The 25,701-nt window shown below is 41.1% G+C and overlaps 1 protein-coding gene across 2 annotated transcripts; it reads left to right on the forward strand.

Moving 5' to 3' along the window:
* Positions 1-247: 247 nt before the first annotated feature.
* On the forward strand, positions 248-25,697 carry C19H6orf163 (chromosome 19 C6orf163 homolog). 2 transcript variants are annotated; one of them, XR_015555222.1, is made up of 7 exons: positions 248-1,751; positions 5,246-5,340; positions 6,541-6,648; positions 11,845-12,047; positions 17,965-20,862; positions 23,378-23,452; positions 24,109-25,697. XR_015555222.1 is itself a non-coding variant. In XM_004422101.3 (5 exons), the coding sequence occupies exons 1-5, from the start codon at positions 1,604-1,606 to the stop codon at positions 18,398-18,400; spliced, it is 990 nt and encodes a 329-aa protein (XP_004422158.1). In that variant the 5' UTR covers positions 248-1,603; the 3' UTR covers positions 18,401-21,247. The 2 variants fall into 2 exon arrangements, 1 of the variants encoding a protein (XP_004422158.1); XM_004422101.3 differs by lacking the exons at positions 23,378-23,452; positions 24,109-25,697 and having other exon boundaries at positions 17,965-21,247.
* Positions 25,698-25,701: the final 4 nt, after the last annotated feature.

Here is a 25,701-nt window from a genome sequence, read left to right on the forward strand (position 1 = left end):
TTTGCAGAGTAGGTACAAGTTATAGCACAGTCTTTGTGTGTGCAGTGTCAAAGGCTGCTTGGCTGTGTGTTGATGTTTTCATTCTGTAAGGGAAAATGCCACTTTGACAAAGTCGGTTGTGTCTAGGTAGGGGATGGTCAGGGCAAGATATTTACAGCATTTTGGAGTCTGGGCTCAAGTGATTAAAGGAAGGTCTTTCAATGCAGGAATCTGGTGGAGATTGGGCAAAACTCTGTAGCATAATAGATTAAGTCTTGAAGCAAGACTTGATAGGTAAACTATTGATAAGCTGCAGGTAACCTTTTGCCCGGGGAAGTAATCTATTCTGATAGAAGAGCTATTTGCCTGGAGGAGCAAGCTGTTCAATTGATAAATTGGTTTTCAAGACTTTCCTGAAGCAAACAGTGAAGTTATTTATTGGTTTATAGCCTCATCTTCCATAGGATGACCAGTCTGTCCCAGTTTGTCAGGCACCAGGGGGGTTCTTGGGATGCAGAACTTTACATTTTAAAACATAGATGACAAATTAGTTAACTATGTGATTTTAAAAACCAGGCTTAGTAATTTTGAGTGCTGACTTAATGAAAGTAATTTTTCCTTTAAGATACTGTCATATTTCCCAGTTTTATTGCCATGGCACCAAAACACATTTATAGATAACCTGAAAAAGAATTAAACTCCCTGTTTGCTGGCCTAAAAGAAATCAGTTCTTTAAATAAGCCATTTAAAAGAAAGTGGGGGAGGCTGACTAATGCTCCCCTTTCCCCACCCCACCCCCAAAGATGTTCAGATCCTAATTCCCAGAACCTGTGACTATGTTACCTTATATTGCAAGAGAGACTTTTCAGATATGATTACGTTAAAGATTTTGAGATGGAGAAATGATCTTTTATTATAATCACAAAGGTCCTTATAAGAGTGAAACAGAAGATCAAAGGAAGAAGCGATGTCACCATGCAAACGGGGAGACAAGGCTCCATCATGTGAGGCCATGAGCCGAGGAATGTGGTGGCCTCTAAAAGTTGGAAAAGGCAAGGAAACGGATGCTCCCTAAAGCCTCTAGACGAAACCAGCCCTGCTGACGCCTTGATTGAAGCTCCATAAGACTTATTTTGCACTTCTGACCTCCAGAACTGCAAGAGAATACGTTTGTATTGTTTTAAACCACTGCATGTGTGGAAATGTGTTAGAGCAGCAACAGGAAACTAACACAGAAGGTATCTGGGAAATGAACCCTGCGCCATGATCCCTGTTGTCATTATCTCTAGTTGCTTTTATGAGCAAAGCTTGTCTTACCTAGCAACAGTTGCTAAGTAAGTTAACAATTTAATGCTAGAGTATAGGAGGGAGCAACTGCTTAAATCTTCCCAAATCCAGTGCCCATGCCTTACGTGGCAGAAACTTCAGTACCATTCTTTAACATTAGGCACCTTACCACTACCTAGTCATGGCGAATCATTTAATTCTTACCAGCCTCTAGCATCGTCCTGAAACCTTGAACCTCTTCTAGCTTTCTTAAAACTTCTAGCTTTTCTTGAAACTACTTTTTCTGATCCTAAGAGTATTTTAGCTGTACATAGTAAAAGACATCTTAAGTTTAATTATGATCAGAAATCCAAATTATACAAGCTTTGTTTGCTGTGCTGTTTGTAATAAAATAATCCCTCCAGCCCCTTTTGGGGAAGCCTTCAAACGGATCCATGAATACAAGCCATTTAAGACACGCTTTTACACTCACAAAGATATACTGGGTAAGTAACTTTGCTGTTTTCCTTTGTTCTAATGTTTCATAGCGTTATATGTCATTCTTCCTGTTATATAGACTTTTATCAGCTCTCCTGTTCCAAGTTGCTGTCCTAGAGGAGTGTCTGTTGGGCATGAGAAGAAAGGGTTGAAATCCAGTTTCCAGACTTACCAGTTGTGTGTGCCTTGGACAGGGTACTTAGCTGCTCAGTCTGTTTCCTTATATGTGAATAGAGATGTTAATACCTATCTTGCAGGTTTGTTATGAGGCTTTAATGAAATAGTTGTACCTATTATAAAGCCTGGCACGTAATATTGAATAAGAGTTCTTTTTGCCCTTGCCCGTACTTGGGCACCTTCCATACACATAGGAGAGGAACTATCTCTAAGTAACACCATAATAAATGGGAGAAAGAAACTATAACCTTTATTAGTAGCTGGAGATGTAAGAGTAGATACATATATATAACATGAGAATATTTATATACACTTCTAATAAGCGAATCAAATTGTAACAACAAGTTTCCTTCTCTCATTATCCCCATCAGAGTTTTCAATCTGACTTTGAGCGTTAGAAGTATTTTCCTAAGGATTCTCAAAGTACTTCTCTGATCCTCTCTTCCTTTAGCCTGGTAAATCTAGGAAACTAGATTTAATTTCACTCCTGATCTTTGAAAATATAGAGAATGGAGGGTGTTTCAAAAAAACTAAAATGTAGGGCAAGATCAAATTGGAATCATCCTCTAAAAATATCAATGCCAAAACTGATTTTAACTTTTAGTAAATGTTTAGTATGACTTATTAATTATAGTCTCTAAAGTGATTTGACTTTACGCTCAGCACAGTGGACATCCACTCTTAAATATGCTTTTATTGATTGAGTCCTTATGCCTTCTAGGATATCTGTATCCAAAAATTAAGTGGATAAATTAAATCTAACTAGTTAGAAATTAATCTTTTCTATTCAATAACCTCTATTTGTTGTTGACTATTTTAAGTCAAAAGAGTCAAGATTCTCTGTTCTTTATAAGTAAATTCAAAAGCATGTTGAAATGTCGACTTAAATACTAATGAGTATTGCATAGGGTAGTGAGTCTCAACCCTAGCAGTGTACTACAGAATTTAAAAAAAATCTGTTTTTACTACAAATATCCAAACACAGACTCATTGGATTTAATACTAATCCAACAGAGACTCGCTAAATTGGAACCTCCAGAATCAGACCTTAGCATGTGTTGTTTTTCATTTATGTTTTACATATTTGAATAGCTTTTTATTAGGAAATAGTTTAAGACTCACAAGTTTTAACAATAGAGCAGAGTTCCCATGTATGCCTCATCCATCTTCTCTCATCAGTATCTTACATAATGCTAATACATCCTCAAAACCAGGAAATTGGCATTGGAACAATACTCTTAACTGAGGTACAGCCCTTACATGCACTTGTTTTTCTTGGTGTATAGTTCTATGAAATTTCTCACGTGTGTAGATTCATGTAACCATCACCACAGTCCCGACATAGAACTGTTCCATCACCACAAAGCAACTCCCTTGTGTTACCCTTAACACCCACTAACCCGAACCCCTGGCACCCACTAACGTGTTTTCCATCACTGTCACTCTGTCCCTTTGAGAATGTTATATGAACGGAATCATACAGTATGTAACCCTTGAAGTTGGCTTTTTTCACTTAGCATAATACCCTTGAGATCCATCCAAGTTATTTGTATTAATGGTTTGTTCCTTTTTAAGCATGGGCATTTTTTAAAAGCTACGCAGGATCCTGTTGTACAATCAGGGTTGGGAACAGCTCACATAAAGTAGTGGGATTTAAGCATAAAGAGATAATAACAGCCCACAATTGTATCACATTTTTATGAAGTTCAACATGTTGATGGTCCATGCTTAGTCACATTTCTTTCTAGAAGATCTTTCATAATTTTGTCTACACAATGTTGAGCCTATGCAGTGTGTGTCCATCTCTACTGGTATTCACTGCCCTGTGTTTTTAGACTCACTGATAATTTAGTTGCAAAGACTTTAATCAATGCCACCAAACATGTATTTTCAGTTGGAGGTCACAGAAACACAAACTCAGACTAGACTATGCATAAAAGGGAATTTCTTGACCCTTTTAGCAGTTAAGAGAAACCAAAGGGGGATCTGGCATGAGGGCTTTCAGTCAGGCCACACTTGCTCTCTTAGTGAGTTGGCCTATTTACTCCTGCAGCCAGGCTTACTCTGGCAGCTGGGAAAGGAGGAGAAGTGGTCCCAAACAGCTCTAAGCATCTATGACCTCCAGCTTAGAAACATCAGAGGACAAAGAGCTATATTCTCCTTACATCCTTATATAAAACCCTAGAGAAGAGCCTGGTTGGCCAGGCTTGAGCATGTGCCTGGAGAATGGGGATAATGTGATGGGCCAAACGGGTTGGCTGCTATGATCGGCAGTCCCACCAGAACAACCTGAAATGAGAGAGGGAAGTTCCTGAGAGAAATGGGTCCTGTTACCCGAGGGAGAGATGTTGGGCAAACACTTTATGTCCACAATGTCTTATCTGCTTATTGCCAAAGTAGGCACCGTGAGTCATACACTGCAGTATAAGATGTGCTTTGTAATTTGAAGAAGTTGATCATCAAAACCCAATCACATGAAAAGTTAATAATCCAACAAATCCAAGATGTGAGACGTGGATGGAATAAAAAATAAGTACTATAAGAGTTTTGATTGGAGAGAAAGATGACTGTGTGTGATTTCAGCACTCAAAGGGCTTGTCACCCCCGTACAGGTCACGAGCCACTTGTAAAAACCCACTCTCACAAGAGAAGATGGGGAAAGCCCTGTGCTCACCTCAGTGAGCTTAGGGCTTGGCCCCAGGTCCTGCTCTATCCCTAGCTTTCTAATATTGTGTGGTCCTCTAATCTCTTTGGGCGTTTATTTCCTTGTCTGAGTAGGGAGGGTATTATTATGGGAATATGTGGAAATTAAATGAGATCATTGACAGAGAAGTGATAAACTACTACCCCTTAGCTCACTCCACAACTGAAGCAGCTAAACCCACAAAGACTCACACACTAGAGAAAGGCATGTAGTATACTAAAGAAAGCATTCTGCTGCCACTTTCCTCATGGAGGTAACACCAGCACCCAGATGGGGGCAGGGAGAGAGGAGCAGCATAGTGTGCTAATGTCTTGAATATTCACTCACCATTCTACTTTTGGGGTACAAAATGTGCTTCCTTCTGCCACTGCACTTCCCCGATTGCCTACCATGTGGACTGAGTGAGATGAAGGGAACAACTGACTGTATCCAGGCCTGACTTCCCTCCTAATCAATTAGGGAAAAACTTACCCCTTTTGTTGGCATCTTGAATGAAAAGATTGATGTCTCCTAAAAGGATATATCTCTTAGATAACTCTAATAAATATCTGGGTAATAGTGAAAAGGAAAGGCAAGAAAAAGTCTGTGGATATTTGTGATTTTTTCTTTTCAAATACCCAGGTATCGGGGCAGATATTCTGAATAAAGAAGAGAAATTTCAAGAGGCTATACTCAAAGAACTTATTGCAAAAGCAGAAGCTAATGTATGGGCTCAGGTAAAAGAAGTTGGAAATCAACCTAAGTGCATCTTTACAGCTCTTTCACTTTTTGGATTTGTCTGAAACAATATAGTCAGGCAGAACTGACTGAATCCTGGCTATCTGTGGGACCTTGGGCACATTCTTCAACTCCGTAGTCTTGGCTTCTTCAAATGTAAAAGAGGAACAGTAATACTCATTCTATAGGATTGCTGAGCGACTTCAATGAAATAATGTGGCCAGCACACAGTAGCTGCTTAGTAAGAAGCAGACATCATCAGGACTGACTTCCTTCTAAATTGCCCCTATGTATGGATGACTCCTGCTCCCTTTATTCTCACTGGTCAAAAAAGACATCCCTGTTGAGAAGTGTTTATTATTGCTTAATATTTAGTATGTAGACCAGCCCTTTCTGCAGTTTGTAGTACCTCTAAGTGCTTCTTTTTTCCAAATGCTTCCTCATGGATGACTCTCCTTGCTCCGCGTCTCTCTAAAGTCCATGATACCTTGTCCTTATGACTATTGAGGGTCATAGGGGCAATTTGAGTGTGTTGGGGCTTACAGTCAGTCCCAGACACTTAACTGAAGCAAAATCTCAATCCTCCATCCCCTACTTCTTTCAGTCATAGACAGAAGGACGTAAATGACTTCCTAAAGAGAATTAAAGCTCCTTGGGAGCAGGACAAGCCACAGTGCTTAGAACATTATTTCTTGGTTTCTTTATAAAATAGACATCATAGCAAAGAGTGTATTCAAATCTACAATTTGAATATAAGTATATCTAATGTTCTGGACATTCTTTTCAAATAAAGTAATAAACCCTCTTTCTGAAGACCTGATGCAGGGGATGTGGGATGGCACTCAGCCTTCCTTCTCAGCTCTTTCTAGCTTTGTGCATCTTTCCACTTCTCTATATATTCTGCAATGAGCATACGTTACTTTGATAGTCAATCAAGCAAGAGATAAAGTGCTCCCCCCGCCCCCCAAAAAAGGCAACCCAGCAGTCTACAGTAAAGCTCTCTTGAGCAATTCCTGAAACAGCCATACTAGCCATGGATTGGGATGTTTTAGAGCATCTCTGGCTGAGCCAGCCAGTTTGCTATGGGAGGTTTGAGATGGGAATGGAGCAAGCAATTAGGGGTCCCATGGTGGTTGCTAATTTTCAGTAAACATGCAAGCCTGATATATTAATAAATAAATGGACTTTTTCTTTCAAAGGCTGACGAACGCCAAAAGCAAGCAGTGGAGGAAGCCCTTGAAGAAGTGAATGACAAACACAAAATTAAAATTCAGATTCTAGAAGAGGAACATCAAAAAGATTTACAGGTTTTTATAGTGACTTGTTTGTTGTCTTTTTTAAAGTACTTAAGTTACTGAAAAGCTCTACCAAGGGAATAAGAGAAAAAAAATAATATGTAAAATCTAAATGAATGTTTCATGGAGGTTGGTTGAGAGGCCCAGGATTTCACAGAAAGATGCTGAACTCCTTGGCAGCAGGGGTGAATGGGTGCAGGAGAATACATAATGAACCCAAACTTTTATGGGGTTTCAAGGCCCAAAGGAGCCACCCCTGCCTGTCTGACCCATCGCATCTCTTGCCTCTTGCTTTCTTTCCTCTGCTCACTGCCCTTCTTTGCATCCTCAAACCTGAACATAGCATGCTCTTTCCCACCTCGGGGTCTTTGCCAGAATATTCTTTCCGCATTTCATCAGATTTAGCTCAAACATTACTAGTAAAGGGAAGCTTTACCTGACATGACCAGCTCTGCCCTGCCACCCATACACTCTCCTTGAGACCCTGTCCTCATTCACAGCAGTCATCACCCATCACCGTTGTAATTAAACAGATTGATTACTTGCTGAATGTCTGATCTCCCGTGACTGCGGCCCCCATAAGGGCATGTCTGCCTCGTTACCACCCTAGTGCCCCGCACAGTGCCTTGACTTAGTCAGTATGCAAATAGTTGTTGAATGAAGGAGGTATGCTGTTCCATACCTTCTCTCAGGCTCCCTGGTTGCATCCTTTTTCCCAAATTTGCATTTACTATAGTGCCAAGAGGGATCCTGAGCTGTTTCTCAAGTATACCCTGGAGGACCAGAGGTCATAAAATGAAGGGAACTCTTTCTAACCTCTAACTTGTTTAAGCACATGTCTCTAGATAATTAGCAAATGTTCCAGGCAGAGGCCCAGGGATTCATTATTTAGTTCAGTACCTCGGCTACAAAATCTGCTCAAAGCAAAAGAATACAGAACTATTTCACATGTTGGCCTTGGGAGGGACAGGACAGTAAGTGGTGCAGATGTGAGGATTCATGGGCTGAGGCTGGAGGGAAAGTGGTAGAAGTCTGGCCCCAGGTCTGGCCTAACTTAATAAGAACATACCTCATAAACAATTTAGGGACCACAGGCCCATGTTTTTATTGTTTCAGCAATGCGCACCTCCCATGAGTCAGATCTGTATGAGGTGAGATCAAATGGACGTCCCTTGACCTCAGAAAACCTGCTGGCAGGAAAGGGAGCTCCAGCCCAGGGTTCCTGGAGGGTAGTGGGACCCTCCCTGCTTGGCTCCAGCGGCCATGGTCCCTGAGGGCTTGGCTGCACGGGTCCACTGCCCTTCCCCTATTTCAGTTCAAAACTTGAAGAACATTTATAGCACGTCTAAACAGGCCTGCCGTTCGGCTGGCACATACCAGTATGGCCATACCAGTTCTTAAAGTATTGAAATACCTCTCTATGGGTTGATAAATAGCCACTTCCCAAACCCCCTAACACCTTGGTCACCTGGTCCCCCGAGACCCCTGGACCTCCCCCAACACAGCAGTTTAAAGGGACAAGCCTTTAAATCGGTAGGGGCTCTAGGACCCTGCTCCAATGCAGCAGCCAAAGGATACACATTTGAGTATCACTTCTGGCATTAGGTTGTGAAGATACAGGACAACTTAGAAGTGATGCCTCTTTCAAGGAGCCCACATCCTAGTCTTCCTTTAAGTAATTTGATTGTCATTGGTGGAGTTGATACACTTAGTGCTAAAATAGAAGAAGTCCTAAGAAAAGTTAAAGGGGAAAAGTTAGAGGAAGGTTGCCCTTCCTAAAATATTTGTCTAGAGTTTGGGAATTTACATTTGTGCCACAGTCTCAGGGACGTTTTTTATGTATAAAGAAGTGATTTGTCTAAGAGGGGTGCCTAGGGTTGTTATTTCAACTGTAGGGCACACAGACATGGATGTTAGCACTGCTTCTCAGGAGCGTCTATGAACCACCTGCCTTAGAATCTGCTCACCTGGGAGCTTAACATGCGGATTCCTGGGCCCCACCTGACCTACTGAGTCCCTGACAGTGTTTTTAACCAGCAGCCTATGTGATTCTCACACATATTAGAGTTTGAGAAAACCAAGATCTTCTAAAATCAAATATCATTAAATTCTGATACGTAAAGACCATCAGGTATTGCTTTTATATGATGTTAGGAATTTGGGATAAGTCTCAGATGCTTGCTATTAAGTAAAATTTCAAGATCTTATCCAGTGGACAGTAGTATTTTGAAAAGGTGTTTATCTCGTTCAAATACAATAATATTAAAAAGTAAATGATAAGATGGAAGCTAAGGGAAAATAAGAGAAGGAAAATCAGACTAGAAAATATAATGAAGTCAGGGGTGAATTTAAAACTTAAAAATGTATGTACACCATGAGGTCCTGTGCAATTGGGCCTTGAGCTTCCTGGCAGTCAATGCAAGGAGGAAAATGCCATGAATCACTATGTCCACAAGGTAAAAACAAATCAGGTACTCTGAGAAGCTCAGATATTCCCACATGCAGTACCTGGGAGAAACTTCTCCCGAGGGAGACGTTGTGTAATAAATGTCTATCAAACATCTGTACAGTAAACATGATGGATTTCTTGAGGCTGTTTCTTATAATATCTCAAAATACAGGCTGATTCACTCAAAATGCCTTTTGGTAAAACTAATTTAACTGGAAGACTTTCCATTGAATAAGAACACTGCCAAACAATAGGTCATTGAATTATTTTTGTAGCTTTAAATATGTATTCCACATGCTATGTGAGGCAGTAAAATGATTTTGGTTTTACTAAATCGTTACATAAAAGAGGGACTGGGTTTAATTCCCTGGGTCCTAGATCAGAACCCAGCCACAATAAAAGGCTGGGATGTCATTTTTAAATTCTGTGATTCAAATAGAAACGTGTTATGATAATACTTCATCTACCTAAATCTCAACCACTCCACAATCTCTACTGCTGAGAATAGACTTGAAAACCCAGAAATAATTTAAAACATCCCCCAAGAAGTTAAATAAGTCCTCTGATTACAAGATAAAAACTCAGGCTTATTACCCATGGCAGAGCCTCTCTATTCCCCACTCCAATGTTATTTACACTTATTTGACAATCTCAACCCAACAGATCTGGTTGATTGATTTCACAAATCCAAAATAGATTAAATCCTGGAAATAAGAAATGAGAAAATGGAGCTCACTGACAGCGGTTAGAACAGAGTCCTTGGCCCAATAGCATGTGAAGAACAAGAAAAATTACAAAAATCACATATCAGATCTCAAAAAGCAAAACAGTCTGGGGTCATTTATGACCTGTGAACTTGAACAATTTTTAAGTGCAGTATAAAGTACTTAGCCCAATACAATCATTCGTCTTTATCTACTAGCCTGGATCATCAAGAAATCTTAAAATGTGTTCATTATACTCTTTTTTGAAGTGAGGTAAGTGTTAAAAGACATTTAGAAAGATTTCCATTCAAAATATTTTATTATCAAAAAGTTTTAGTGCTTTAAGAGACAAAGCCTTCTGCAGTATGGAAAACCCAGCTAACATTTCTAAACAGCCAATGTTTCCCTAAAAAAGATTTTCTAACTACATGAACTGAGGCCACTCTGGAGAGATTCTTAAAGTTGATTTCTGTTGTCTTTTTCATTTTTATATTTTGCACCTTTGGAGTAGCCCAAGTGAGAAGCTGAAAATGTTCCTTCTCTTGAAAAAGCTGAAATCTGCCTAACAAATATTTTAATTGTTGAAATGCTTTTCTACAAAACTAAAGTGGTTCCAGTTTCCCTTAAAACTTAGAGTTCTCTTGACTTGCAGCTTCAGCTGTAGGATTCTTTGCGTACGCTGTAAATGGAGCTGCCTCCGTCAGGGGGCCCGCCAGGGGGCCCGCAGACAGGCTGGTAAAGGGGGTGGGGCAACCTCCAGCCGGAACTCTTGTAGGTTTCATTTCTTTCTACTCTGGGTAAAATTTCATTTGAAGAAGGGATCCTGAAGCTAGGAAGGAAGGAAGGAGGGAAGGAAGGAGGAAGGAAGGAAGAGAGGGAGGGAGAGAGGGAGGGAGAGAGGGAGGGAGGGTGGAAGAAAGGAAGGGAGGGCGGAAGGAAGCTCACTGTACTATCTGATAAGACTGTACAGGGGTTCTGGAATGAAAACAAATTGCTGAATCTCTTGAAAGACCCTAGCATCACTGCCAGCAATGAAGCGAGAAACTGGCATCAAGATTCCTGGTTTCTATTCCTAGTTCTTCCACTGACCCGCTATATGAAATAACTTATTTCTGTACGTTCTCTTGTTATCCCTATAACAGAGATAAAAATTTACCTTTAAATGAAAGCTTTGAAACTGCTAGACAGAATCGATTGCGCCTCCTGTCTTGCGTATATTTCTGTTAAGACACTCTCTGCACAGTCAGGTTGTTGGTCTCCTCCAGCAGATGGTGAGTTCCCAAGGACAAGGATTCCAGCCAGGAGAACGTGTTGGTAGCATCTGGGCCTCGCACAGTGCCTGGCTCACGGTGGAGTTAGGAGGCATTTTCAGAATGGTGACATTTTGAGGATTTCTTTGTGAGCTCATTTTCCTCAAGTCCTGGTTTGACTAGTGCCTCCTCTCTTTACTTGGCCCAAGGTGTTCACAGGTCCTTGTACCCTGGAGCAAGGGAGCGCTTGTTCCTGTCCCCTCTGTGAATGAGAAAGGGCCCCTCAATGCTGGTGAGCTGGAACACCTGAGTGACAGTGGGGACTGGCAGGCAGGTTCCTGTGACTGCAGTCATGTACCACTGTCGCTGCCTGAGCCTCAGGTCCCTCCTGCCCAGGAGACCCTCAGGAGGCATAGTCATTATTTCTGCCATTTTCCAGGACTGATTTCCTAAAATAGAATCATATTATGTATTTCTAATTGTGGATAAAGATAATATGACGCTATAGAATATTTGGGCAATCAAGAAGAAAAAGGCCTATAACCCAATTATTTTCTTTTTTGCATATTCCCATCTGATATTATCTACCGACATACTTATGCTATATAGTTTGGAGATTTCTGGTTTTACTGAGCATCATTATAAATGAAAGTTTTCCATATCGTACACACTCTCCTTTTAAATCATCAGGGTTAACAGGCATACGTTCCATCAGGTAGATGAATTCTGATTTGAATAACCTCTTAGTGTGCATTTTTAAACATCAAAGCTGTAACATCTAAATCTAGTTTTACTGTTGCTTAAGGAAATGGCAGCTAAAACCAAGATGGAGATGCATCAACACATGGAAGATGAACTGAAGAGAGAACACTTGGCTGCGGAACAACGCATGGTCCACAGAATCCAAAGGCTTATGATGGAGTGCCACAGGGAGAAGATCCAGGCTGTGGAGAAGGCCAGGGCTGAAGAGAGGCGGATGGCCCAGGAAGTAATCCAGGACCAGAGAAGGTATTCCAGGGAACACACTGGAAATCAGGATCGTACTCTGCCAGAAGCAAGCTGGGGAAAGGGATAAGGTTGAGGCACATGGGTGGATATTTCCCAGTTTTTGTTTTTACATTTTTGTTATGGAATATATCAAACATAGAGAATAATATACAATATGTTGTAGAATGTATGTGTGTGTGTGTGTGATTTAAGGGAAAATAATAACATGAATACTCAAGGACCTACCACCCATCTGAAGGGACTGAAAATTGCTAACACTTCTGAAGCTCCCACGTGCTCTTCCTTAATCACATTTCCTTCCTCTCCTGCCTCTGGGGAGATAACTACTGTTCTAAATATTGTGCTTTTCATTCTGTATCTCCAGTTTTAAGAGAGTGAGGAGAGGAATCAAGAAATATTTTTCCACTAACACATAAAAGTCAATCTTCACATTCTCTAGCCTGTACCATACACTATTGTGAATGTGTTACTTTTGGTCTTTTCTTATTACACAAGTAGTATGTGTTGTAAATGATGTTGACATTATAGAGCTATATAGAGCAAAAATTGCTAAGTCTTGATTCACTGCTCCCTGCCCCCTCCCTGTCTCCCAGAGACAATCATTTTTAAATGGGGTCTGTATCCTTCCACGCCCTTTGATGTCTTTACAGCCTTATGTATGTGCATAATTACAAATAATTTTTTACGTAAATCATATATATATGAAGAATACCAAAGTAACCATTTTTATATATGTAATGAACATTTCACGGAATTGGCCAGTTTTAACAGGACAGCAGTCAGGAGCCCTAGTAATTATCAGGATCGAGAGAAAACTATGGTTTCCAGTTGTTAAGTGACCTGCCCAAGATCACGTAGCTGTAGCAGCGGAACCAAGACTGAAACCTCTGTGTTTGGCCTCCTAGTATAGGACTTGTCTCTTTTTCTTTGCTGCTTAAGTTAACAAACAAATCTATTTGTGTATAATTAATGGGTAAAATCTTCCTCATTAGAACTGTTTAGAACAGGGCCAAAGGTAAAATCCTGTAGGAGGTGCAGATAAATAAGAATGAGGGCTGCAGCTGAGGCCATGTCAGTGGTACCTACCTTCTTGCATAGGCTGTAAATCACTCTTGACGCAGAAAGAAGAGGAAGGTGAAGGAGGACTTCTGGAGAAAATTAGAGACGGTGGTAACTCCTAAATGAGTTGTGGTCCAAAGCAATGGAAGATGGTACTCTCTTCTCCCTCTGCTCCCCACCCTCCATCTGCAGGAGCTTGGCCCATCCTGTAGGAGCTTCTGGATCCACTCTCTCACCTGCAGTCTCCTGCTCCCTCCCTCACTCTATTGCTTTCGACCCACTTCAGCCCTTTCCTCTGTGAGATTTGAATGGAAGGTTCTCAATGGCCACCTTTTATTAAGTCAGTTGACTAAGATTAGGGAACTGCCATGCGTGTTGCTGAAGTATATCCAGCTAGAATGTTCCTTTTTGTCATTATGTGTCCCAAGTGCCTGGAGGAGAGCTTCGCAGATGGTAAGCATTCTTTAAATACTTATTAAACAAAGGTTCAAATGTGTTCCAATCAGCTGAACCCACTCTGCAGCACACTAGATCTTATTTCTAGGCATTGCTAGAGTCCAGTGTTCTTTGGAGCATTTGCAGAAACTTATATATGAAGAAGGACCACTGTTTAAAATTCCACTGTAGATCTTTCATTTGGCTATAAACTTTCACTCAAGACTCAAGGATTCAGAATACTTACATATTATGACAGATTTGTTAAAGGCACAGAAAACTTTTTTGTGGATTGAGGTGATTAGATTCAAAACAGATTATCTAGGAGACACTGTACTCTTTCTCATGAAGTTAAAAAAAAGAAAGAAAGAAAGAAGGAAACATCTTTGCTTGGAAATGTTCTAAATGTTTTCTAGCCCAAGGCGAAGGCTTCAATGAACTGACTGCTCAGGAATTTTTGTGGTCATGGCTGTAATTCCTAATGACAGCTACCCTTGATTCAACACCCAGCACATGCAAGGCCCTTTGTATGCTTCTCATTGAATCCTCATAGTCCTTCCTGGGGCATTCTGTCATTCTCAATATCTTCAGATGAAGACACTGAATCTTAAAGAGAGACTAAGCAACCTGCCAAAGGTCGTGTGGAGAGGAGGTGACAGGGCCTGATGGGAACCCTGGTCTATATGATGTCAAAGCGTGTGACCTTCCATGACGCTTGCTGCTCACTTCACCAGAGCTTATCAAGTGTCTTCTATAGATGTGGTCCTCACCTTTGGCATAAAGAAATAAGGGTCTTTCCTCAACATTACGTGAAGTAACTAAAGCATGGCTGCCCCATATGAGCAAGGCTAGATGGACTTATACAAAGACCACATAGGTGCTAGAAGAGTTCCAAGTTCTGGAAAGATCAAGCAAAGAGTGTGTGGGCTGTGTGGTGAGGTAGCTTTCTTGGAGGAAGCTAGTCTTGGTTTGGGCCTTAGAGAGAAGGGAGGAGGTCCCATTTGTGAAAGACTGAAGAGTGAGAACAGCATGAGCCAACACGTGGAGGGGGAAAGTGGGAGGTATAATGATGCAGAGCCAAGGGAAGGTTGAGACTATTAATACCCCTGAGATATAAATGTGCTGCTGAAGGCTGGCCTCTGGAGCTGTCTCCCACAACCTCTGTAATGCCTGCAGCCCCAGCCTGGGGGTATCACTGATCCTCCTGCCAGACCAGGGGGCAGTAGGTTCCTAGGTAGAAAATCGGAATGTATTTTTCTTATAAACACAGTGGTTATAACTGATTAAAATAGTGCTAACAGTCCTGTAGTTCAAGTGAAAATGGATTAATAGCTTATTGTGGGCTCAGCAGGCAAATGATCTGCTAGTTCAACATTGCTCTAAATACTTGATGTATAAATTAATTTTAGGAACAAATCCCTTCATAATTTAGGAATTGCCTATGGAGAAATGAAGTGTTAGTTCTTACTGTGTTAAGATCCAGGAGTTTTATTGATGGACATAGAAAGGAAGTTGAAAAGTGTGCTCTTAGCAAGCAACATACATGAGGAAAATGGAAAGTTGACCTAATAGGTAGAAGGGAAAGAAGCGCCACTGATATTTTTCATTAAACCTGTGAGCAATACATCTTGTACCATTTCAACAGCCTCCCAAAAATAGTGAGAAGGAGAGCTAAGAGAGGCCCTAAAGAGAGCAAAGGACAAATCATTTGCTAGTATGATTTGCCATACTTTATTTTTTCCCCAAGAGCCTAGTGAGGTTGGATTATTATATATTAGATTATATTTTTATTTAGTAATCTATTTTTATTCTCTGGGAGCCCATTTTATAAAATATCAGACTGACTCCTATAGATAGTGGACACACTAAAATTATCCTGAAAATAGTTCAGTTTCTGGCCAGCACTAACATTAAATTCCAAGATTATAACCTCATGAAGTTAGAGACGGCAGATGGACCTCACTGTTTACAGAAAGAAACATAGACTTCACATTTACTTTGCAATTTCACTTCACGTTGGAAGGGGCACTAGAGGTCATCGAGTTGAACCTGCCACCTCTTCTTCTGGATGCCCGCCAGGGGTTGGTGAGCCTCTTCCTGAGGGCAACTGTGACATGAATTTTACTGCTGGGTGAGGTGGGTTGTTCAAATGCGGAACAGCTCTACCTGTCCTGTGCTTCCTAATGTGGACCCAGAATATGCTGGGCCTCACCCTCACGTCCATCCTTGGCTTCTAGCTCTGCATCTCTCCTGTGCACAGTCATCCTTCAGATATTTGAGGAGACATTGTCCAAGCTTTAGTTTGGAGAAGGAAAGGAAAAACCAAAAAGTACTAGTGACCTAATTCCTTCAGTCCTTCCTCATATGATATGATTTCTAGGCCCTCTTTTGGGAAAAAAACAATGTGGATAATTTGTGGAAATCAAAAGATATTTTAGATATACCACAAGAATTGACTATTTTCTTATAGTGAATATTTTGCTTATGCTAACAATCCTTTTTAAGCATGAATTCTTTTAGGCTTTTTTAAGGCTCTAATTTGCTATTTTAAAATTTGGTGTTATTTGGCATAAAAATAGCGTTTTGGATAGAACTACATCTATATTACTCATTTATTTACTCGCACATTCATTGGTTGCCTGTTTTATGCACACTGGGCACCATGCCAGGCAGGGGAGATACAAAGATGAATGGGCACTCCAGGCCGTCTGCCACCATACCCTCCATGCCCTGCACCCGCCTTTCTCCTGGCTTCAATTCTATGACTTCAAGGAAATCATCAGAATAAAGGTCAGAGACACTCTGATCTTAAACCAAAAGGGGGGAATCCCAAAGGGTTAAAAATTCAGGCTCTAAAGCAGGCTGGGAAAAGTTGGAAAGGACATTCCAAAAGATACCAGATCCTTCTAGAACAGATCTTGATAGCAAGGAATTTAAAGGGGGCCATGGTGAAGGGTGAGAGATGGAGTCGTTCAAGATGAACTTTATTTGAGCAGTTTTACATGAGGTCAGCTTTGGTGGAGACTTCTAGTCGACCCCGTAGATGAACACCTCCTTTGTGTGGGCCAGAGGAAAGCCTGGCCAACCTGGCAGGAAGCTCACGCCTGCTTGTGACAGAGCTGAGGTTCTGGAGGAGGAGTGCAACTTCCTTCTTAGGGATTTGGGGCTGGCTCAAGGAAGCTTCTTTCCAGTTCCTTCTGATCTAAGTCCCAGGGGCCCTGGTCATCACCTTCACAATCTCACCAACATCCCGAAGATTTTATAAAACATCAGACTACATCCTAAGGGTGTGTATAGAGCAGATGCTCACTCCGTCTCTGTCCACGGCGTCACTTCTATTAACGGCACCTCCTTTCTCCTGTGACTCAGGCTGCCATCAGGAAGTTGGTCTTGAGTCCTCTTTTTGCTGCATCCCAGCAGTCACAGATTCTGGCCCTTATGCCATTGTATATTTCTTGGATTTATCCCTTTCTCTCCCTCTTCCTATCTCTTTCTCATTATTCTCTTTCATCACAGTTCAGACCCTAATCCTTACACACTCAGAATATTACAAAATAGTATGAATTGGTCTCTCACTGTTACCAGAATAACAATTCTAAATGGTATTTTCATTGTGTTGCCCTCCTAATAGAAAATTTATAGTGACCTCTTAACACAATACGAAAATCCAGCTTTTTTCTATTGTCAGACAGTAAAGATTTTTGCAAAAGTTGTAAAATGATGCCACTTTTTTCAGCAAAAGTTTTTTTGATTTGGAAAATATATTTTTTATAAATGTAAGTTATGTTAACATTTAATGGATTTATTGATGCTTTACATGAATTTATAAATATTTTTTAAATGTCTCACTTTTAATTTCTAATAGTGTTACTAGATATAACCCATATAAACAAAAGTTCCTTGAGTTCCTTGGTCATTTTAAGAGCAAAAAGAGGTCTTGAGACGAAAGAGTTTGAGGCACTGTCATAGAGAATTGCTGAGATAAAATCAAGATTAGAGCTAAACCTAACCTGTGAGTACAAAATTTTCTCCCCTCTGGCTAAAGGTAAGTAGCTGGATTGATATGCAGAAATACTTTCTCTAGGGATTTGGAACTCTGACCCTATTTCTTCATTTTTAAGCACACTGTGTTTTTCTGGCCAAGGTGGACTCAGGTCCCTAAAGTTACTGTCAGATACTAGACTATCGGCCTTGCCCTAGCCCACAGTAGGGAAGTCCACGGGCGACCTCCCTCCACTGAAAAATGATTTTTGATTGTTAACAACTAATGTAATCCAAAAGCTCATCTCTACCGGCCTGTCTCAGACTGGTGGGTCATCTAAACAATGTAATAATTTCTCATACATATGTGGTAAAAGACAAAAATCTTTTTGTTTTTAGTGACTAACCCATCTAACTTTTAAACCCATATTATCTTCTGTAGAAAGACCATGGAGGAACTTGTGGACACTAGTATGACTGGTATTAAGGATCAGAAGAAGAGTGTGAGCCACTTGATAAAGGAAAAAGAACAAGAAATGAAGATCTACTATTGCATGGTTCAGAGGCAGAAGCAGGAGGAGGTTCAGGAAGTGCTTCAAGAAGCAGAGAAAACACATCAGGCCTCGCTTGGAAATGTGATGGATGAACTGGTTAACACTCAGGGGGAGCTGCTGTCCTTAGCGAAACAACTGGGAATTATGACAAATTGGAAAGATTTCCTGGAGGAAGAATTACAGGAAACAAGGGTGGCATTTCAAAAATACATCAATTATACATTTCCTAAGCTTTCACCAGGACACGCAGATTTTATTCTGCCAGAAAGAAAGAAAACACCTTCCAATCTTATTATTCAGGAAAACAAAACAACTCTTGATTAGAAGAAGTCTTCAACTGAAATTTCACTACAAAAGACATTGTTCCAAAGACTAAATAAATGCACTCAAAAACCATTTATTGATCCCTGGTTGTGTGCAGGGTACTATTGGGCTGTGAGTATTTTGATGGAAAACCAAAATATCTGAAGCATATTCCAGGCTACAGTGAGTTCCAAGTCTAATTGAGGAGAGATAACAGTGAGAGGGATCAAAACCGATTAGGAGGGAAGAAGCTTTCTTGGAAGAAGCCTAAATGAACTCTTGTATCTTTTTGTGTGTGTGTGTGTGTGTGAGGAAGATCAGCCCTGAGCTAACATCCGTGCTAATCCTCCTCTTTTTGCTGAGGAAGACCGGCTCTGAGCTAACATCTATTGCCAATCCTCCTCCTTTTTTTTTTTTCCCCAAAGCCCCAGTAGATAGTTGTATGTCATAGTTGCACATCCTTCTAGTTGCTGTATGTGGGGTGCGGCCTCAGCATGGCCAGAGAAGCGGTGCGTCGGTGCGCGCCCAGGATCCGGACCTGGGCCGCCAGTAGCGGAGCGTGCGCACTTAACTGCTAAGCCACGGGGCCAGCCCCAAAGAAATTATTATTATTTTTTGTGTGTGTGAGGAAGACCAGCCCTGAACTAACATCCAATGCCAATCCTCCTCTTTTTTGCTGAGGAAGACGGGCCCTGGGCTAACATCCGTGCCCATCTTCCTCTACTTTATATGGGATGCTGCCACAGCATGGCTTAACAAGCGGTGTGTTGGTGCGCGCCTGGGATCTGAACCGGCGAACCCTGGCCTGCTGCAGCGACGCGCACGCACCTAACCACCTGCGCCACCAGGCCGGCCCGTGTATCTGGTTTTATTCACGTTTACATCAGACGTATAACTCTTTTAGTACTTGTAGCGGTTGAAAACAAGTAAAGGGACATGCTCTTAGATTGTTCCCAACGTGGAGAGGTGTGCTAACTTCTGGTGTAGAGATTGTTATTTGGAGAACTGCAATAGCATTGTAGGAAAAAAAGCAATTTCCCTCAGATTCAATAGGATAAAATTTAAATTCTGGGTACCCTGTATAAAATAATTCAAAAAGGACTCATATTTGCCAGTTGTGAAAGAAAGGTATGTCTTTAGAGGTCAACCTCCCTGCCTCAGGGATGAGGAGTCCTGTGTTTGTCCCCAAGCACAGGAGTGCTTTGAACCCATTCCTTTGGGTCAAAATGCAGAAAACTGATAAGTACCCCAATGCTCAGGACCAACATGTGTCCACGTGTACTAAATTAAAATGGAAGAAGACTCAAGCCAAAAAGACTTCTCCAAAAATCTATCCACTCTAATGAAGCATCCTTAAATTATTAATCACCAACCTATATTGGTGGCTTTAAAATTAAAAACTTAGAAAGCAGTTTTCAGTAAATTAAAAAGTGCTATTCTTGAGCAAGGTTTGGGTGGATTTGTTCACGTTGAGCAGTCTGGGATTTCCTGATGGTACCAGCAGCAATCTGTTTATGATCACATAAGAGACCACACTCTCCTCAGGGCTCAGCTTCCTGATGCTGCAGGACTACTGTGACCCACGCTCACTGCTTGCCTGGGGGCTGGAAGAGATGGCATGTTAGAGCTCTTTACACTGCTTTGTCTCGTACATTCGTCTCACAACAATCTGTGAGATACGCAGGGCCGGATTGTACCTATCCTGTTTTTACAGATGATAAAATAAAAACTACTATGTACTAGGTATTTACGTGTGTGAAGCACTTTCAAAACATTAATATTTAATCCTCACAATGACTTTTGAAAGTAAATATTATTGCCCCCAATTTATAGGGAGGGAAACTGATGCTCCAGGAGGTTCAATAACCTTCCCCAGGGCACGCAGCTAGTGACAGAGCCAGGATTCAAGATACTACAAGGCCTAGGCAAATGGATCCGTGACAGGGACCTAAGGTTTTTCAGAATTCAATAGCTAACAGCAGCTAACACTGGGGAGTGCTACCACGTGCCAGGCACAGGTCACAGTGGCCTCATTCATTCTCACAGCAATCTGTGAAAGGGGGAAGCATTCACACAGACACGGACAGGTGAAGTCACTTTCTCCAAGTCATACAGCTAGGAAGGGTCAGAGCCAGCTCAAATCCAGAGAGTGTGGGTCTTCAGCCCATGCTGTTAGTCATTATTTTGTTCAGCCTGAAGGTAAAGGCCTTGGTGCCTGGCTTGTTGACTCTGCAAGTGTGTGTCTTTGTGGGTTCGGTGATGAGGACTGGAAGATCGTGGTCTGTCCCCTAGGTCGTGCATCATTTTTGTCTCTTCTAAAAGTAAAAGGAAGTTGTGCCTAGGCCTGTGGTATCTGAGTTATTGGAGTCGTCCTCCAGATTCAAATGTGAGCACATACACAAGGGAACAGAAGGAAACAATCTTCTGAAGGTGTTCACTTCACGGCCACAGTTCAGCACGTCTCCTTTGGGCTCAGTGACACGGTGAGTAACATGAAAAGAAAGCAGGCAACTTATTTTTGGTTTGGAAAAAGGAACCTAGTTTCTCAGTCTTCAACCAATTGGAAGATATTAAATTATCCATGTTGTTAGTATTTTCCTTGTTCATATTCTAGCCCCTGCTCGAGGGAGTTTCCTTAGGGTTTTTTAAGTAATTTGGATGCATCGAGAAGGGAAGAGTTAGAGATCTCATTACTGTCCTGATCCCAGCTTGATCCCCAGGAGGGCTTACTGACCCCCAGAGGACTCCCTATCCAAACCCCCAAAGTGCTAATGACCCTTCGTGTCATAGCAGTGATCACAGGGGATCCTATCCGGACAGACTGACCTGATCCCCGACCCCCACTTGCCACTCACCTTATAGCCTGGAGTCAGTACTAACCAGGGGGGAGGGTCTTCTTCCAGTTCTCTTGTTGTCACTCAGCTTCATCTCTCCCAAGGCCAAACTGAAGAAACATCTTTGTTCTTATCCAAATCCTTCACCTTGATTTGATCACCTCAGCCCACAGTTCTTTCTAGCTTGAATGTCTCCCAGATAATATATCCCTGAGAATAGGAGTTCAGAGTGGATGGATAATTTGCCCTAAAGAGCAGAAAACCTGATGGTAGATTAAAAATGAGACCTGACTCGAATTTCCAATATCCCATTCTATGGGGCCCCTCAGCAGGCTCTTGTTTTCGTGGCACTGATAAAGATGATCCTGATGGATAAAAAAAGAAACAATGGAAAATATAGCAATGACCATTTATTGAGCATCTGCTATAGATCAGATATTGTACTAGTTTCCTTACTAAACCTTGTCTTATTGAACTCTCATAGTAATCCTGTAAGATACCTACTATTACCCCCATTTTGGGAATGAGGAAATTGAGACTCAGAGAAGCAAAATCACTTGCAGAAGATCACAAAATTGTTTGACTGAGAAGCTCATGTGTTTTCCACAACTAGAGCACAGCAGCCTGATTTAGTGCGCGTGTAAATACTGAGTAGGTGCCAAGGATGCACTGCTTTCAAAATACATTGGAATTGTAGCAGGGCAATTCTGAATTATTGTGCAGAACCCTAACTCTTCCAATGGATGTGGGCTGGGAGCCAAGAATGAAGGGGAGCAGAATTGGACAACCTTCCCTGAACATGCTTGAGGAGCTCTCACGATGCCAAGCCCCAGGGATGAGTTTATGGAGGGGCATACGCTGTAGCTCCCTCCTGCCATTCTAATGTCAAGGACAGATTCCCACTCAGGGTTCTGGAGAGAGATCAATTGCCTGTAGCTCAGAGGTGAGAATCACAGTCAAGTGAAAATTGAAAGTGAGGTATATTTTTGAAATCCAAGGTTTTCTAGTGAAACTTGGTTGAGACTAAATCAGGCTATTTTCAAAAAGAAACATTCCCCAAGTGAACCAATTTTTAGCCTAACTTAACTTGAGAACACTTAATAACTCTCCTGGTACCATTTACTTTGAGTACAATACCTAGAGAGACCATTATAGCCCGTAGATACTAAGCCCCATATAAATTATTAAAATTGTAAATGTTTTGGAGGATTACTTTAAAGAGAACTTAAAGAGTGCATTTTTCTTAGTTGTCTTAGATGCTACCTGTACAGTAGGTATGCCTGCAGTTCCTGTGGTTTCTGATGTTTAGGAAGCTATGTTAATTTCTGGAGGCCATCAGGAAACTTAATTTGAGGACCCTAAGAAATTACTGCAATTTAATTTTCTGGAAGTCATTCTACCAAGAAAAGAACCTTGTTTTTAGAGAAAATAGACCCTGGGGCTGGGAAACAGATGTATCACTAGGAGAGATGGAGGAGCTCCGCCATATACACAAAGCACAGGGGTGGGGCTATTTAGTACTTTATGGAGCAAAGATGTCACTCTGGTGTTATCTTTCTCTGACTTGGATTCCATTTGACCTATTTAAAGCTTGCATATTCTAGCTTTGGGGGCCTTATTTCCATTGAAACCATGTAGACACTATTTGGCAAAACTTAGGTTCCTTTACAGATCAGAGGATTTTGACATTCTGCTGCCTCTAATAAACTCTTCTTTCTGCGTGGCTGAGATCACTCAGCAAAGGAAGGAAGAAACCGTTGCCATTTCTTGTCCAGTTTTTATAAGCCAGGCAGTGTGTGTGTGCTTCGCCTGCATTATTCAACTTCTGCCTCACAGCAACCAGATAAAGAAATTCAGGCATTTCGAGGTTAGGTATTCTGCATAATGTCACTCCATTTGAAAAGTGCAGACACCTTCAACCCATTGCTATCTGATTGCAAATTGCAGGGTTGAAAATAAGTGGTTTTACTCTAGTTAGTTCCAAATATAAACACTTTAATATTGAGTTGAATGAAGTTAAAATTATCCGTTTATACATAGCAACTGCATGTTAGGTATTAAAAATGTTCAAAGATCCAAGTCTATCAGTCTGCCTTTCCTTATCTTTAACCGTATGTGATTTTTCCTATTACTCACAGCACTTTTTCCATCTTACCTGCTTTAGGTGTCTATTTCCCACTGGACTTTAAGACCATAGAGGACTGTCTCTGCTGAGGACCTGTAACAAAGCCGGGGCCAGGTAGTATCCTTGACATATCACTCTACGTTGCACAAGTATTTCTCATCCCCTCACTCCTAACTCAGTGTTCCCAAGGAAGGCTATTGGTATCATTTGCCCATTTGAAGGAGTATCATTTAATTACGTGATAGAATTATCTATAGAGTTGTAGATTTCATTTAGAAATCTACATATCTCTAGAATCTCTACAATCCATTCTAGAGCATCTACCTCTCTAGAAATCATGGAGATGTATAGGATATTAATTATTGATTTTGTTTATTCAACATGCATCAGGAAGCAACCTACTATATATCAGGTGCTGTGTTAGATGCTCGGGCTCTTGGTACATGAAATAGGTAGTAGGCTGTACTCTTAAAGAAGACAGCTAAGTGGATAGAAAGATAGTGACTACATGTGTTATAATACTGTTGAGGGCTGGAGAAGTAACAATAATGGGCTCATAGCTCCATTTCCTAACTCATGTTATACTGTCCTGGCAGGTGTTTATATTTACCATCAGTAGTCTCCTAGTCTAACTGATATTCTTGCTTAGTGCTAAGTCCTGTCCACATTAGTGAAGAAATGGTTGATTCAAATCTCATTTTCAGCAAAGTTGATTCTACAATCTCAAGGATAAATTTTCCTAGTTCTCATGTGGTTGTGTTCTTCTCAAGGTTGTCAGGTGACCAAGAGCAGATAGTTGTTTTTCCTGTTGGTTCAGGCCAACAGATTCCTACCTAGCAAAACACCATCTCTGAGTTCTTTGGAATACAAGGAGAATTCCAGCCTCTTTGGGAAAGGCCTCGGGAAGATACAAAAGAAAATCCCACAACTGCAGTCACTCAGTTCCAGGGAGCCCAAGCGGGTCATGGGCTGGCTTCATACTCTCCAGTCTCACAGACACACTCAGAGGACCTTGACCAGGGAGCATCCCCAACATGATGGCAGAGTCGTGGGAATAAACCCTGCTGGTCTATTGCTGAGGAATTTAGGCGAGCTGCTCAAGGAGAATGCTGCTCTCAAAGGGGTATGTCTAAGTCACTCCTCGCGTCTTGTCTCCAGGCCTTTTATCTGCCTCCTACAGTGATCAGCATAAGGAGACTGATACCCTGAAAAGACTTCTTGACAAAGAAGTAGTATTTGGTAACTCAGTTTACTTGAAGTGTGTATCTGATCTTGATTATATGAACCATCTTGACTGTGCAATATAAAAATATGCACAATCACACAGCAAAGGAAACCATCAACAAAACGAAAAGACAGCCTAACAATTGGGAGAAGCTATTTGCAAACCAAACATCTGATAAGGGGTTAATCTCCAAAATATATAAAGAACTCATGCATCTCAACAACAAAAAAACTAACAACCCAATTAAAAAATGGGCAAAAGACCTGAACAGACATTTCTCCAAAGAAGATATACAGATGGCCAACAGACACATGAAAAGATGTTCAAAATCATTAACTACCAGGGAATTGCAAATCAAAACTACAATGAGATATCACCTCATGCCCGTCAGAATGGCTATAATTAACAAGACAGGAAACAACATGTGTTGGAGAGGATGTGGAGAGAAGGGAACTCTCACACACTGCTGGTGGGAGTGCAAACTGGTGCAGCCACTATGGAAAACAGTATGGAGATTCCTCAAAAAATCAAGGATAGAACTACCATATGATCCAGCTATTCCACTGCTGGGTATTTATCCAAAGAACTTGAAAACACCAATGTGTAAAGATACATGCACTCCTGTGTTCATTGCAGTGTTATTCACAATAGCCAAGACTTGGAAGCCACCTATGTGCCCATCAAGGGACAAATGGATAAAGAAGATGTGGTATATATACACAATGGAATACTACTCAGCCATAAGAAACAATGAAATCCAGCCATTTGTGACAACATGGATGGACATTGAGGGTATTATGCAAAGTGAAATAAGTCAGAGAGAGAAAGTCAAATACCGTATGATTTCCTTCATTAAGTAGTAGATAATAACAACAACAAACAAACACATAGAGACAGAGATTGGATTGGTGGTTGCCAGAGGGGAAGGGGGGAGGCAGGAGGGTGAAAGGGATAATTCAGCACAAGTGTGTGGTGATGGGTTGTAATTAGTATTTGGGTGGTGAACATGATGTAATCTATGCAGAAATAGAAGTATAATGATGTACACCTGAAATTTATACAATGTTATAAACCAATGTTACTGCAATAAACAAAAAATTAAAAAATAATAAATAAAAATGTGCACAATCTATTATTA

This window comes from Ceratotherium simum, chromosome 19 (genome assembly GCF_057802395.1).
Source record: "Ceratotherium simum simum isolate JZ-2026a chromosome 19, ASM5780239v1, whole genome shotgun sequence".
Taxonomy (NCBI): Eukaryota; Metazoa; Chordata; class Mammalia; order Perissodactyla; family Rhinocerotidae; genus Ceratotherium; species Ceratotherium simum.